Source organism: Ostrea edulis, chromosome 8, assembly GCF_947568905.1.
Source record: "Ostrea edulis chromosome 8, xbOstEdul1.1, whole genome shotgun sequence".
Lineage (NCBI taxonomy): Eukaryota > Metazoa > Mollusca > Bivalvia > Ostreida > Ostreidae > Ostrea > Ostrea edulis.
The window spans coordinates 10,362,175-10,379,261 of record NC_079171.1 but is presented as its reverse complement, the minus strand read 5'-3'; the positions used below and the strand labels follow the sequence as shown (position 1 = coordinate 10,379,261).

At 35.0% G+C, this 17,087-nt stretch overlaps 1 protein-coding gene across 15 annotated transcripts in view; it reads right to left on the bottom strand.

Annotated features, from left to right (window-relative positions):
* LOC130049912 (uncharacterized) overlaps positions 1 to 17,087 on the bottom strand; it is a 53,670-nt gene that overhangs the window by 33,571 nt on the left and 3,012 nt on the right. For 4 of the 15 annotated variants that reach the window (XR_008798268.1, XR_008798271.1, XR_008798269.1 and 1 more), the window contains exons 3-4: positions 6,513 to 6,558; positions 1,579 to 1,693 (exon numbers count right to left, since the gene is read on the bottom strand). Coding sequence is in view for 5 of the 15 variants with exons in the window: in XM_056148163.1 (XP_056004138.1) it covers positions 6,513 to 6,558; positions 15,704 to 15,751 (94 nt within the window). In the remaining 10 variants the exon portion in view is untranslated. Of the gene's footprint in view, positions 1 to 1,578; positions 1,694 to 6,512; positions 6,559 to 13,374; positions 13,572 to 15,703; positions 15,857 to 17,087 lie in introns of those variants that run through there. The other 11 variants (XM_056148159.1, XM_056148161.1, XM_056148160.1 and 8 more) reach the window with 6 other exon arrangements.

Genomic DNA, 17,087 nt, shown 5'->3' with positions numbered 1-17,087 from the left:
AGGGTTGTATTTTTTGGGGTCAGCGGGCTCATCCAGCACTTCTCCCAGGAGCAACTCCAGGGAGTAAGTCGGATCCCCGCTGATCGCTTATTGGTCGAGACGAACAGCCCACAACTCAGAGTTGGCCAGAGATGACTCCTGGCCAAATCGGGGTAGTTTACCAAAGGGTGGCTGAGGTGCGCCAAATAGGTTTTGGACTGTTGGCAGGACTGGTAATACGAAATTTCCGTATCCTGTTCAGGCAACAGTTGTGGAACATTCCATTCCCCTGATGCTCATTCCATTTGATTATGTGAGCTGCTTAAGTGTTCCAGCGTTCCTGGGTCCAGGAAGGACTAGGCCTGCATGTTGCTGAGGATCGCCTGGCATGAAGCAGTCATTCCAGAGGAATTGGACTTAATGTCTAACTTTTTATCAATCATACCTGAGTTTTATAATTTGGACAGTTAATGTTAAATAAAATTATTGTATTTAGATACCTTGTAAATCACAAGAGGTTTATTATCATTATATTTCATGTAAATGCTTTATATAGATATTGTGTAATGCAAATGGCCTCCACCTTGTTGGGATTGGGACATTCCTCCACAAAATGGGGGGGGGATGTAGTGTATTGGGGGGGGGGGTATTCTATATTTAAGCTCACGGGCTCGAATGCCCATTTATCTCTCTCTCTCTTCCCGCGTGTTCTGACTAGTTGAACACCATATCAAGAGTTCAGCAGTATTAATGTGTAAATTGTAAGTTTATTGTTGGATCAGTGATTTATTATATATGATTCCTACCTACAGTGATTTGGTTGTTTTTACTGTTTGGGGAAATCACTTTAATAACAATATTAAAGGTGCAAGCAGTAACTCTGGAGCAAGCGTTTCTCAGCTTATAGGCAAAGTTTTATTGACTTATAAGCATAGATATTCTGAGTGATCTTAACCTTTCCAAAATGACCTGATTAGTGACCTTGGTCCAAAAGATCAATAACTGTAGAAATATTGTTGAAATGAAGGGTTTTTCCCCATATATAAGACATATGTTCTAGGTGACCTTGACATTTTTGAAAAATTAACTTGAGAGACCTTTGTCTGAGAGCCTTTTGCCTGTTACTTATTTGTGTGATATAATATATGATCATTACCTATTCAAAAATTGTTGACTATTGAAATGAGGATCTTTTTAATTTGATTTAGTAATGCAGTTCTTTATTTATGGAGGATTGTAAACAGCCCTAGGGCAAAGAATATGCTCTCCTGGAATAGGAAGATTTTCCTTGAATAAGGTATGCATTCAAAGTAACCATAACTTTTCAAAATGACCCTACTCCAAAAGTTCCTGTCCCAAGAGAAACAGTGGAGGGGGGGGGGCATAAAAAAATTGCATTTCAAATCTCAAATATAAAACATGATTTTTCACAATATCAAATATAAAACATGATACATGATTTTTCACAATATTATGAAGTTTAAACTTGGCTTGTCAAAAATCAGAAGAAAATTTTTTGCAAGCATGGCACAAGTTTTCTCAATCAAAAGACTGCATATACACTTATAGAAATATTGTGAAAAACAGAAACATATTTACCTGATCAGGATATGGGGCTCACGGCGGGTGTGACCGGTCAACAGGGGATGCTTACTCCTCCTAGGCACCTGATCCCACCTCTGGTGTGTCCAGGGGTCCGTGTTTGCCCAACTATCTATTTTGTATTGATTGTAGGAGTTATGAGATTGATCACTGCATGTTCGTTATCTTCACCTTGCATTCTTACCTGAACATGAATCGATCTTTGAGAGGAACTTTCCTATAGTCATCAGTTGACTTATAGCAGGAGGACAATGGTATACATTTTCATTGGTACATCTTGAATGCCGTTTCTGTATAAAAAAGTCTCTGTCCTCCTCAGAAACGCATACATGGGTGTTGATTTTTTTCTTGAAAGATATTCAAATTAAAAAAAAAACTTGTAGATCTTAATTATTTACAAAATCTTTTACCATGGCGAGTAGAAATTTGAAAATGGCGACCAGAAATATTTCTAGGTCGCCATTTTGCGACCTGATAGCAGATGTGACTTGGAGTACTGATATATATTTCTATGTAAAACTATGATCCCCTATTGTGGCCCCACCCTACCCCTGGGGTCCATGATTTTAGAATTCTAGAATCTGTACTATGTCAGGAAGCTGTTCGCTTCAAACAAGTGATTTGACTGTTATACTAACTCTCCATAGAACTATTACTAACGTCTAAGTATGTAAATTCCATAAAATAAACTATATCACTAAGTTTCCGTTCAAATGATGACTTCCATGGCGCAATATTCTATCTCCCGAAATTGAAGAGTTCCAATAGTTTTTTTTTAAATTAGCGAAAGACAAGATGGAATGTGTAGATACAATGTATCAGTAACTTGATAAGAACTAGACCAGACTAGGGCTGTCACGGTTTCAAAATTTTTTGAGTCGAGTCAGTTCAGGATTTTAATTTGGGATCAGGTATTGGGTCTATATCGCTGTTTCAAAATCTTAATACATTGTACAAATGTATATGCATTTAAACTCTCCAACACAATTTTTTTATCTGAATAATATCTTAATAGCTAAAACCTATGATAACAGACATGTTGTCTTGCTGGAAACAATCATTTACAGTTAAGTATATCAACCTTAAATGTCTACCTGTGACATTTCTGTTTTCATTTTTCCTGGTTACAGGACCTTCCAGTCTATCCCAAAAGCACCGGACCATCAGATACAACCAATGAGAATTGATTTGGACCGATGTACTGGTTGGTAAAATCGGTCAGTATGTCCGAAGGTTGTACAACATCGGTTGGGTTTCAAATCTTATTTTCCATATTTTATCGTTTAGACGCTTTCACATGAAAAATCACCGAAGCTCATTTTAGAGAGTTTATTATTTGTTTTGTTTTGTTAAAAAAGAATGTGGTATGCTATTGTTTACAAAATTTTGGAAAGAAATGGATATCAATCTAAGTTTATTATATCTTTCACATTTCAAACAATTTTTGGGGTAAAGTTAAAATTTAATTGTGACTATATATATGCATATTGAAAATTAAGATTTATTTTACAGAATCAATATTTCACTTGTTTAAATTGTTTGTTTACATAAAAAGACTCGAGTCTTTGTTTACATAACACAGATTTAAGGCTAAAATATTGCTTTTATTCTTGCATTCAGAAGGTCAAATTTTGGCTGTCAACATTAAATAAGTTATAAATATTTTTAATATTTAACATCAAAAATGAAAAAATATTTTTATCAAAATTTGTGAACCAGTCCCTTTAACAAACCTTATTTAGGAACGTACATGTGGTTGTTTAGAATGAGAGACTACATTTTATCAACTAGATAAAGCCAAGGGGGTTGACCTTGCCTGGCACTTGCTTTTAAAAACAATAAAGCAGCCAAGAATTTCACAAAGACAACAGCTAAGGCAGAAAGAAAAATTGTAATATCTGTAGACTTGGCCAATTATTCTACAGTTATGATGGATGGGTCAACATATCAATGAGGATGAATATTTTGAAGACTAACTCTGTCTGAAGAACTGAATTGGATGAAAGCTTGTAATTTCACAAGAGAAGAATCAAGTTCTGTAATTCATTTTATGATAATGATTTTTTTTTTTTTTTTTTTTTTTTTACAAAATAACAATGAATCACTATATCATGTATATCATTATGATCAATATTAATGATAAAAGTTTTGGACTGGTGAAAATTCATTTAGTCCTGTGTAGTGACATAGTGTTTTCGATTATCTGTTCGAAAGTCCTACATGTAGTTTTATTATACTTTCATGTAAAATACTCGAACCTGATTGGTCGAGAAACATTTGAAAAAACATATTGTTACCCTCTGAGAACAGAAAGCACGCGCCCCAGGGTGATAGTATCTAGCAACGGGTAACAGTACTTGACAACGGGTGATATTATAAAAAATTATCACATGCGTCAAATTTATGCGCATACGGTTCGCCGTAGATTGCTAGACGACGTCGTTTGAGCGTTTGTAATAAACGCAAGTACCCGCATCGAAATACGAAATATCGCACGACAGTGATTGATCAAATGTCAACAGACGTAAGTTTTTCTGCTTTCCAGTTTACATAACATTCAGTATAATAAAACAAATATTGCATGTATTTGAGGGTAACATTGAAATTTTCACACCTCGAGAACCCATTGTGAACCTCGGCTACGCCTCGGTTGACAATGGTTTTCTCGGGGTGAAAATTTTCAATGTTACCCTCAAATACATGCAATATTTATATAATGATGATTTTTCTTTTTTGCAAAGACTGACCTTCAGAACCATTACCATAGGTCCTGTGAAAGTCACAATCAGTTACTGCAGTAATAAGTTTGTTTATCCTACGTGAAATATTTCATGAACTACGAGTCTGCGACTCTTCTGTTTTCAGAGGTAAATTTGCGAGAAATACATTGAGCAGGTGTTTTGGTGTGTTCACGATTGTGCGTGCGAATATGGGTGCAAGGAGGTATGTGTATTATTTACATGTGAAATTGTTAACTACTAGTATTTGTAAATTTGATATGAACTGTTTTTGATACCATTTCACATGGAATTTATGAAGTCATGGAAGTTAGAGATGATGCGTGCGAGATTATATGTGCGTGACTGTATGCATTGCGTAAACACAACAGATGAATAAACTTCGTAATATTCCCTAGTTTGAGCTCCGCCTATATTTTAAATACTGGAACACATCAGAATACTAACCATCACAATCAGTTATTGGGATAAGTACGCACCCTGTGCCATAGTCGCATTAAATCAAACAAGAGGCCCATGGGCCACATCACTCACCTCAGTCACCTTGGTCCATATCAGAAGACTTTCTATATATATTTGCATATAAAACCTTAGTCCTTATTATGGCCCCTGGGGGCCGTAGTTTTTGCAAACTTGAATCTACACTATGTCAGAAAGCATGTAAATGTGAACTTCTTTGGCCCAATGGTTCATGAGAAGAAAATATTTAAAGATTGTTCCTATATATTTGTATGTAAAACTTTGATCCCCCCTTGTGGCCCCATCCTACCCCCAGGGGCCATGATTTGAACAAACTTGAATCTGCACTATGTCAGAAAGCTTTCATGTAAATATCAGCTTTTCTGGCTCAGTGGTTCTTGAGAAGATTTTTAAAGATTTGCTCTATATATTTGTATGTAAAACTTTGAACCCCTATTGTGGGCCCATCCTACCCCCAGGGGCCAGGATTTTAACAATTTAGAATCTGCATTATGTCAGAAAGCTTTCATGTAAATATCAGCTTTTCTGGCTCAGTGGTTCTTGAAAAGAAGATTTTTAAAGATTTTCCCTATATATTTGTATGTAAAACTTTGATCCCCTATTGTGGCCCCATCTGACCCCCGGGGGCCATGATTTTAACAATTTAAAATTTGCACTACCTAATAAAGCTTATCTATAAATTTCATTTTTTCTGGCCCAGTGGTTCTTGAGAAGAAGATTTTTTAATGACCCTACCCTATTTTTACCTTTTCTTGATTATCTCCCCTTGGAAGGTGGCCTAGCCCTTTATTTTAACAATTTAGAATTCCCTTTACCCAAGGATGCTTTATGCCAACTTTGGTTGAAATTGGCCCAGTGGTTTTTGAGAAGAAGTCAGAAATGTTAAAAGTTTACAGACGGACGGACGGACGGCGGAATACGGGTGATCAGAAAAGCTCACTTGAGCTTTTAGCTCAGGTGAGCTAAAAATGGTGCACAGAATATTGAAACACTGCGCCGTTGTGGCGCATATCATTGATATACCTAGTCTGAGCTTTTCCCCACTGACTTCGTAGATATACAAATTTTTCAACTTTTGAGCTAATCTCCCACTTAATCTATATCGATTAAGTGCTTGAAAAATCTTCATCGCTGTTAATACTTTAGTAATAGTGTCTAATCAAACAGTAAAAAGTTATCTGATTGGTTAATACCGTTAAAGTGAAATTTTAATGCGCATGGACTGGAGATGCCACAGAATAAAAATTCTTAAGCCTGACAAAGGACAAACTGACTTTAATTTTTGCCTGAATGATAAGCCAGTACTGGCAGTAGACACTGTAGGAGCAGAAGGAGACGATGATGCACAAACGTCAAAACAGACAATCACGATGAGAATCCTTACTTTAGCAAAACGTAAATTTAACACTAATAATAAAACTAAAGTTACCTATGGCAATGCAGTTTAATTTAGTGTTTTGATTATAATTTACTGATCTCTCAGATTCATCATTTTAAAATGTCGCATAAAAATTTCAATATGACGCATTCATTTTAGAAATGTCACATTGACACTAGCTGGTAATGCGCCATTGTCACATTTAGCAATTTGCTTATCCCAATCACTGCACATTGACAAATCATATGGTGAAACATCAAAGACTAGCCAAGAATCAGAATCCAAAGTTATGTGCTAAAAGGAAATTCTCTCTTATCTCACTTTTATATACTTACCATCCTTTGTTGGCATCCAAGTCGTGTGAATTGAACTGGCTCTGATCTAAATAAATAAAAACAAAATGTATAGAAAATTGTTCCCCTTATAGCGAGATGAATATTTTAATATTGATATGCCTATAAAGTAAATTAATGCAGTCTTCAGGACATTAGGATATCGGTGATTATTGCAGGGTTGTGGATAATCACTCGCCCACTCACAAGTAATATTTGCTGTGGGCGACTAAAAATATTAAAAATCACCTTGCCCACATGATGACCAAATTTTCTCCCAGAACATTTTCATTTTATGATGTACTTTCCTATTGAATTCGATAAAAGTCATACTAAACAAGATTGTGTTGTGTGCAAAGCAGACACTAAGCACAGTTACGTCAAGCATATAAGTGACCTAGAAGAGCCATGTATAAACAATGGGGTTTCAAAACCCCAGGAAAGAAATACTAACAGGAACCATTACTTCCATGAATGTGAAAACAACAATCTAGATCATTTTTGCAGAAAACGCTTAATAATCGGCCATGACTGTTGGACACGGCATGCGGAATGTTTTCACTTTTGTCACTAAAAAAAATTCTTATTTGGTCTTTACTGGTAATTGACATACAATGTGGGCCCTTTGATCAAATTGTGGGCACATAAACTTATAAAAATCAGGGACCCACAAGCCCCCATGGTTTAAAATGTTTACCACAACCCTGTTATTGTCTGTATGTTTGTTTGAAGTTGAAAACTTCATGTATAAATCCCTAAAAATCACCAGCTTCAAATTAACTTCAAATCAATGAATGCATTTCCTCTGACTTACGGTATTTCCATTGGCACAAATTTTATTTGCTAATGACTATATGCTTATGTGTACAATGAAGAATCTCAGTATGTTTTTTTTACTGATGGAGAGTTTCATGCTTAAGTCTGTCAACGTTCTTATATCATTAAATTTCTCAGTTGCAACAAATGAATCAATGCAATATTGATCTTTGAAAAAAATACACCATTTATTACAGCAATACAGAAGTAAAATATATGTTCATTATTTATGCACACACATGTACATGCAGTGTATTACCTTCCAATTAGAAATTTCTTTTGGATATTATACATTTTAGATATAAAGTTATGAATAATGATATTCTTTAATATCATCATTAACATAATTGATAAAAGTACAATTCTTGTTGTAGCTAGGGGGTGAAACAATGCATCATGATGCGGCCGAATCGCGATGTAGTAGTCTCGATTCGATGTTCGATTTATTCGGGGTCTGTTTCGGTTCGATACAGTTCTAAAATCATTGCACACATTGCTCTTGATAACACGGTTTCTGATTAGCCAATGGAATTGAAAATTGCCCAATCAACATACGAGTAAACTTTGCTGTATCAAAATGGATGCAGTCTAGTTGAAAAATGCACCCCCAATGTTTAAATCCTGAGTATGGCGACATTTCGGCTTTAGGACAAGTGATAAAAGTGTTGCTTTATGTTAAACGCTTTTATATTATGTAGAATTTATTTGCAGAGAGCAATAAATACAACGAAACATAAGAAAATCTTAGCATTATAAAGAATTTGGTACATGCTATTGTATCGAATCGAAAATCATCGAATCGAGACTAAGTATCAAAAATCGAATCGAAAATGTACTGTATCATTTCACCCCTAGTTGTAGCTATCAAAATTTCGTTCTGTCTAAATTGCTTCTAAATTCACAACATTTCTATCAGGTTTTCCGTGTATCATGAAGATCATTTATCGTGTTTTGCATACATCAGGTCAATCGTGGAGTTTGTTTATCATGTTTTGTGTATATTGTGAAGATTGTTTATCGTGTTTTGCGTTTATCAGATTTATTGTTTATCGTATCATGCGTGTATCCTATCCTATCGTGCGTATATATATATCCTATCCTATCATGCGTACATATATCCTATTCTATCATGCATGTATCGTGTTCTATCATTTATCCAGTCTTCACGAAAACTCAGTGGTCCAAAGACCGAGGCCAGTGAATTTTACGATCGGGTCAGTAAAAATTAAAGATCAGGAAGTCCGATGGGCTTGTAGACTTTTTGTAAGTCACATTAAATATAATGTTGGATTTAGATATTCTAAATGTCTTAATTGCTTAAATTTACTATCAAAATAAAAATAAATTAAAAAACAGCACATAAAGAAAGTGTTTAATGTTTATTTCGTAAAGAACGATAACTATACTTGTCATTGTCAAGATAACTTGTACGTTGATCATGTGAATATTAAATGAACAACTTGTTGAAACAACAAAAATGGCCACATTCTGTATCGCACAGTATACCGGTAATTGCTGCTTTATTGCATTGTCCAATTAAAATGAACTTCATCAAGTGCAGTTATCTCTGATTTTATGCAATTTCTATAGTTTATAGAATTAATCATTTGCATTTGATGTTAGTAGAGTAGGCTACTTTGATGATGGTAGAGAAGGCTACTTCCTAAGGTGCACTCAGGCTGTTTTCATGTTTGTGAAAAATATATGAAGTTGTAGTCTTGCTGTTTGCAGGTGAAGAGAGAGAAAATATCATGTACGGTGTTGTTTTTCTGGAATCGACAGAAAGGATGTCTTAGGGTGGATATAAATATGAGTAATAACCATAGTTTCAGTAAATTAATTGTACAATTTTAAAATGCATTCCATAATGTATGTGATAAACATATGAAAATTTAGGGGGCCAGTGAATTTCACTGTGGGAAAGTAAATTCAGACAGTTCACTGGTCCGACTGGCCAGCAAGTTTTAAATGTTTTCGTGAAGACTGTTTATCATGTTAAGAATAACGCTGTGGGTACTGTATACGGGTAATATCGCTTAACTCTAACACAGATCCACAGGATTCCTCCGATAAAATGTACAAACTTTCACTTGATGTATTCAATCCAAAATGAAGTAAACCTTTAGGCCAAAAAAAAAAAGACGTGTTTTTGGTTACTCAACTGACTCCAATTTTCCGGATAAATTTCAGTCCTTAATTTACGTACACTTCATTTCTCAAATAAAAAAATCTAATAAGTTCGGGTTCCATATTCAAATTATCAGAAATTTTCAAACTGGCATCCTGCATGCTTTCTGCTCTTATACATTGGTTAGGTTTATGAATTTGTTTCCTATGGTGAAAGCAAGAAAAAAAAGAATAGAATTTAAAAGCTTAATTAAAATTCAACTTTTTTCCCAGGATAATTGTTTTATTAATATTATTTACAACATACTGTCACAATCGGTGAGAGAGGCGGGGGGGGGGTCCTAAAATGACAAAGCCAAAAAGAGGATGGCACCCACAGCACTTGTTTAATGTTTTTCAAAATAAGTTATAACGATTTTAAAATACATGTGCATTTGCATGAAGTAAATGAACCAGTGGATTCTGACTAGTGATGGGCAATCGGGAAAAAAAATTTAATCAATAATCGGATTAATCGGATGTACCTTTTCGATTGATCTAATTTTAATGATTTCAAATTTATGGCATAAATATATTAAATTTACTTTATGTTTTACCCTAGATATTAAGTTAATTGGAGACGTCCAAAATCATAATTAGAACTTTGAAGTTAATCCATACTTTCGATTTTATTTTCCCAGGATAGAGATAGATCTCTCGACTTTTGTTGTTCTTATGGGATCCTGGTTAGAATAGAGCCTCATTACTCCTTGCTTGTTGTAAGAGGCAAAATCCGAAGCCCCGTGTCACAACAGGTGTGGCACAATAAAGATCCCTCCCTGTTGAAAGACTGTAAGCACCGATCACAGGCCTAAATTTTGCAGGCCTTTACCAGCAATGGTGACGTCTCCATGTGAGTGAGAGTCTCAAGAAAAACGTTAAACAATATTCAATCATTCAATCTTATCGGATGATTCACAGGAGTCGGCAATTTTATCAATAAAGTAGAAATATATGAGAAATGGGCATAAATACTACCACTGAGCTTCGCGAGCTCGCTACACTCACGAAGCTCATTGGTAGTATTTATGCCCATTTCTAATATATTTCTACTTTATTGATAAAATTGCCGACTCCTGTGGATGATTCGGCTTCGTCAGCCATTTTTGATTTTAGATAAGTCGCCGCAGGAATATTCGTATTATTAAAAAAAAAAATCCGACGTCGGCGATTTTCGATTTTCAAAATGACAATCAATTATTCACATCGTTTCTGTTAGAGCGACCGACAATCGAAAGTCGGCCACAATCGGTACATCACTAATTCTGACCATGACTTCCCATTTCTGCTTCACTTGTACATAAGCCTTTTGAATTTACAAAATGCTGACCTCCTCAAAATATTATTAGATTTACCTGACTTCTATGTTTTTCATTTTCCGTTCCACATTTTGCAAGATCTGTACGTTTCTAGGGGCTTGGCATGAATGTATTCATGTGGCATGATTTTGCACGAAACAATTCTTGCATGGACACAGGACCACATGCAGGCACCTGAATTTCTGTCAATAAGTCGCTCAATAAAGCCAAATATTGAAAACTCCTACCCCTTCTATATATGAATATATATATGCATTCGTATACATGCCAACTTTCCCGATTTGTGCGGGATTCTCCCGATTTGAAGCAACTGAAAAGACAAATCCCGATATCCCGATTGGGATTGCAAAAATACCCCGAAATCCAGATTTTCTAAAAATATCTCCCATTTTACGACAAAAAACCCCCATTTCCAACCGGAATTTGAAATCCCGCGTCATTTCTGAACTGGCCAATCAGAAATCGGGACAATAGTCAGCCATTGCTGTTTACCTGTGTCGCATAGTGTCGGGTTGGTCTGCCTGTGTCGGGGTGTTTATTGGACAGTACGAAGCATGTTTTGATAGTAATTAATCGGGAAGACGGATTTCAAATTGGCATATCCTTTACACAAACGTGAATGACAACGATGATAGTGTCACCACCAAACAATCGGACATTCCCGATTTTTGCCTCTCGCTGACAGCATTCAAAATTTGCAATAAGATACGTCAAATATATATTTTTTCCAACTATTAGAATATAGGTTATCCAAATATATCTGTCTGAAGCGATGTATTATATAATCTATATAGTGTAGTATTCATTAAATATACTTTGTGATGTGTAATTCGCATAAGTCTGTACTGAATTTTATATTTAGCAAGTAGCCTTAATTTACAAGTAAAATCGTATATTTTGATGTGTTTTTTTCCTGGTAATTATTTCAGATGTCATGGGTGCAAAGGTTTTGTTCGCAAACTTCATAGCAAGGCAGATCACTCCTTTTCTGGTTGCAATGCAGATTAACCCACCAGACTCTGCAAGCCCATGTTTACAGACAAGCAAGATTGCCTTTGTAGTCATACCTAAATGCATGTGCTTTAATTCAAATTTTGATACATAGACCAGCCAATGTTTATTGTATGGTGTAAAAGGATGCAACCTAAAGTATTATTTGATAATATGTATGCGACTTGTTGTTGGAGAGGATTTTTTTTGCTGAATAAATGATTTTAATAAAATATTTATGTATATCTTTCAAAGTTTTTTTTTTTTATATAGTTAATGGTCAAACACACTTGATGTTGTATTAATATATGATACATTTACAATGATTTTATTGATATTTTATTTCAAAAGACAAATATTTATTTTCATGCTTTAATGTCATGAATTTTGAGCTTTGAAAAAAGGTTGTCGCGCGCAAAATCTCCCATGGGGATTCTTAAAAGTTGGCATGTATGTATTCGTACTCATTCATATACCCTCGAGTGCCCAGTAGTCGTGCGCTTAAGAAAATATTCGTTTCAAGAAATAGTAAAATGAAATATTAGCTAATCTCACATGATATTTTAACTTACCATGTTAAAATCTTACTTTCTCTTTATTCAAAATATTCCAAAGCAGTTTATCAAATGTATTGTTGAGGCACAAAACAAGTGAAGTTCAACGTCGGCCATATTTGTTTAGGACCAGTAGTCGTGCACCCGGATGTAGCAGTAAAATGAGGCTAAGGAAACACATTTTATTGTTCAGCAACGTTTTTACCACATTCCTTTTATGCATTTGCACTTCCATACAGTGAATAGAGAAAAATATTACATTAAATCAAATAAATCCCATAGTGCCCTTCTCCATGTGAACATTTCCTTTCCACGTGAAAAGGTTTGGATGGTGACACTAGGCGTATACTTATTCGCTGCCTTACGGACACTAATGCACACATCCTTCACAGCCAGATAGACATTGATAAGTCGACTAGGACTGTATTGTCTCAACTTAACATTTGATTTTTTTTCTTTGAAGTTTAAAAACATTAAAAGAGATAACTTGTATGGCTATGCACTAATTCCCGACATTTTGAGCAACATTCCAAATGCATAAGGACTACCAACTTTTCAATAAACGAACAAATAAAATGTTTGTCCTTATAAACCAATCGAAATACACCACAACCTTCACATTGGATTATGCTAATTAGCCATGTGCTTGGTACGGCCACCGGTTGCGGTTCAGCATGATTAACACGTGCTTTCACAGTCAGGGAAAAAAGCATTAACAAAATGGCGGGTATTTTGGGTGTATAATTGTATTATTATCAATCCTTCCTGTTTGCTTCCCATATTTCACTCATTGTAAAAATATGGATGCTCTCTTTAATTATCTTAAAAAATCAGCTCCTCATGACGTAATATTTAGGCATGGGCCCCAACAATGACAACAAACAAAATGGCGCACGACTACTGGGCACGCTCGACTTTAGGACCTTCAGCCATATAGAGGGGGTAGGAGTTTTCGGTTTGCATGGAACGCTGAGTGTTTTGCAACAGAACGCTGAAATATTAAATATCTAAACACATTACCGTAATCTGACCCAACATAATCACTAATCATGATGATTACTTGATCACAGTAACTCTTGGATTCTCGTTCAAGTCTCACCGCCAAACTAAGTTTGCAATATAAGGTATGCCGAACCCGACAGCACAAAACTTGAAATGTTTTCCACTTTGAGATAGTATATAATATCATATGTAATATGTATGTATACATTCATCTTTTTTTTTTCACTCCAAAGACAATTGCAAAAACAAATTACTTTTCTAAGATAAAATATATATAAATCATTTAGGACCTACAGCAATTTTTTTAGGAGGTGTGAAATTTCACATTTTCTGAATTAGAATAAAACAAAGTGGCGACTTCAAAGGGATTGAATATTTTCACCAAAATGTCATTATATATGTACGTGTTATTTTGGAATATCTATTTCCCCCCGCAACATCTGTACATCACTGAAAACAACTCCGAGTCAGAAAGAAAAAGTCACAATCTGAGGCCTTATTTAACAGTCGATGTATATACCTATGGCACGCCAAATTCACTAAATGAGCTAAACATAGTTTCTCGACTGTAAGCTATAGTTTACGGACCGTAAACTATAGTTAACGATTCGTTAACTATAGTTTTCATCCGTAAAACTATATTTAACGGTTGTAAACTATAGTTTACAATGCTAATCCAAGTTTATCTGTCTTTGAATAAACGTTAACAATAGATTTTGTTGATAAATACAGATTTACATTTATAAACTATAATTTACATTCGTTAACTAAGTTCACAATTGCTAACCCTAGTTTCACAAATTGTGATACTATATTTATCAAATAAACTATGTTTAACATTCGTTAATTATAGTTTTTGATCGTAAACTATAGCTAACTGCCATTTTTACTCATAAACTATATTAAACAAAACTGTGTTTATCACTTTTTTGTGAATTCGGCGCATTAAATGACTATAAACTTACAAACCGTAAACTATCATTTACATTCGTTAATAATAGTTTAGACTTGTAAACTGTAGTTTACAATCGTGAAACCGTATTTATCAGATAAACTATGTTTTGCAATCGCTAATGATTGTTTTCATTGTTAATTATAGTTTACGCTTGTGAAACATAGATTATCTGTTTACTATGGTTTACAGATGTGAAATATAGATTAACGTCGTTAACTATAGTTTACGGTCCGTAAACTATATAGTTTACAGTCGATAAACCTAGTTTATCAACTGTGAAACTATGTTTAGCTCATATTTGTGAATTTGGCGTGCCATATATACCCCTTTTTACCTAAATTGTAAATTTCATGGCTCCTAATTGCTGTGTGCCCGAGGAGGCCCTAATTTTGGATAAGTCATAACAGAATGTTAAAATTATTAATATGCTTCAAACTTCCATTTTTCTCCTGTAATTGAATAGGAATTGTATGCGTTTTGAAAGATAATAATTTATAAGTGCCCAAAAGACTATATTGAGGCTTATACGAGGGATTCTCTGTATGGGCTTTATGAGTGACTTATTGACAGAAATTCAAGTGCCTGTGACAGGACAAACACTTCATGGACACCTTCTCAAATATATGCATGGAGTAGAAAAGATTTTCTTACATTTGATACATTTTCACCATGTATGGCCCTATAGCGCCTGAACCCTTGACTATGGATATCACAATTTTAATAGAGGGCTTCGTGTACATATCATAACAATCAATGGCGGATTTAGAGGGGGGCGCACCCTCGTGAAGTGGCGCCCCGGGCCCCGTAACCGCAATTCCTGGATCCGCCCCTGACAATACATAGAAGAGTTGTGAAAATATAGACTTTTCAAGCATATCTGGCCCCGCCCATTAGACCCCAGGGGTGGTAATGTCATTTTCACATTTTTTTTCCCCGGACATATATCCATATGAGTGAAAGATTCTCCAGAGGGGCGTTAAACAATATACAATCAATGCTCTTATGCTAGAGGTGCTTCAAAAATGATAACAATTTCAAGAAGTTATAAAGATGCTTTGTTAACGGACGATGGACGACGCTCGACACACGTCGACGGACGAAGACCAATGTCAATAGGTCACCTGAGCCACTTAAAAAAGAATAAAGTGTCAACATTTACATTTGTACAAGGATTTAAATTTTACTATTAACTCCATGATTTATTTATCAAATCAAGGTACAGCGATTGGTAACCATCTCTCTCTCTCTCTCTCTCTCTCTCTCTCTCTCTCTCTCTCTCTCTCTCTCTCCCCGACGTAATCTCTTAGGAAAGAATAGGCACGTGTGTTATCGTTGTAAAGACAATGAAAAGTACTATTTTACGTAGCTATAGACACTCTTATAAAAGTTTACCCAATATTCTCTTTCGAATTTGAGAAAACACACCAGTTCAGGATACATTTGCTGCCTTTTACATTCTGTGCGTTAAGTTTATGGGAGTATCATTTTCTTCATCAAAGTGCACAACGCGAGTCAACACATCATGGCTGACTCATTCCACAAAGTGAGATAAACAATTCAGGAACCTGTGCACTGCAAACGCTGACAAAATTTATGAGATTTAATTCTTGGGATAATTCAGCGACACACATGTTGGGAGGAATGAAAATTATTTAAACTAAACGAAGTTTAATAGGGAGGGGGGGGGGGTGTTCTATGAATGGTTATTCTTGACGAGGGGTTGAGGTGGGGTGGGAGCAAGCGTGAAATAAAACTTTTCCAACTACATTGTAATGGTTCTCAAGGGGCAGCAAGAAAATACATACAAATGTATACATATATCAACAAAGAAAATGGAGTGATTATACGACACATTATAATTTAAACACTATGTCACTGTTATTAGTTGCATATATTGTTCTAGATGAATTTCCCGATTAGATTCAACATAGGTGGCTTTTCAGAACACAGTATTTGATGATTTTTTCATCAGTAAGCGTATTAAAAATCCGTACAGTTTCTCCTTTAATATCACGAAAGCTTTTCTTTCGTTAACAAACCTTTTCACATTTAATTTTAATTTAACAACAAATAATGAAGTTCCCCTCCTAATGAGCCGGAGTTAATTGCCATATTTCAAAATTAATAAAATAATTGGTTTTATTGTGTGCATGGGCAAAAAGATGAAATGCATGCTTGTTTGAATTTCTTTGCTAAACATAAAAAGTTGGGTGGGTTTTTTTTTCAATTTCTAAAAAACTTTCTTTCTTTTTTGAATTTCCTTCTTTATAAACTGTCTTACTGTTATGCCCTCTGGGCCCAAAATTGGAATAAACCTATCTTATCTTATAGTTCAGATTTAATGTGTACTAAAACTGCCAGATGCAGAAAAAAGGTACCCAAGTACTTATATAATAGGGTGTATATTTAACATGATTGTTCTAGAATCTAACCTCTCCTAGCCTTTTTCGAGACAATGATTTTTGTTTTCTTAACACCAATCATTACAATTTATTTCTGAATATCTATTCTCTGTTGTAAACCTTCTGCTGATGTTGACATATTACTACATCGTCTCATACATTAAACAATTTAAATTTTCATTTAGAAGTGATACGGTATCTATATACAGTTTTGAGATACAATGGATATTGCATGCTAGCTACTGCATGGCTTTGGTAGAATTTTAGTTCATCATTAGAAATTGATCGAAGAGAAACTGTACACTAATCTATCAGGCAGGATAATTGAAGATCATATTTACTGACAATTAGTAAACGATAGTGAAAACCCATGG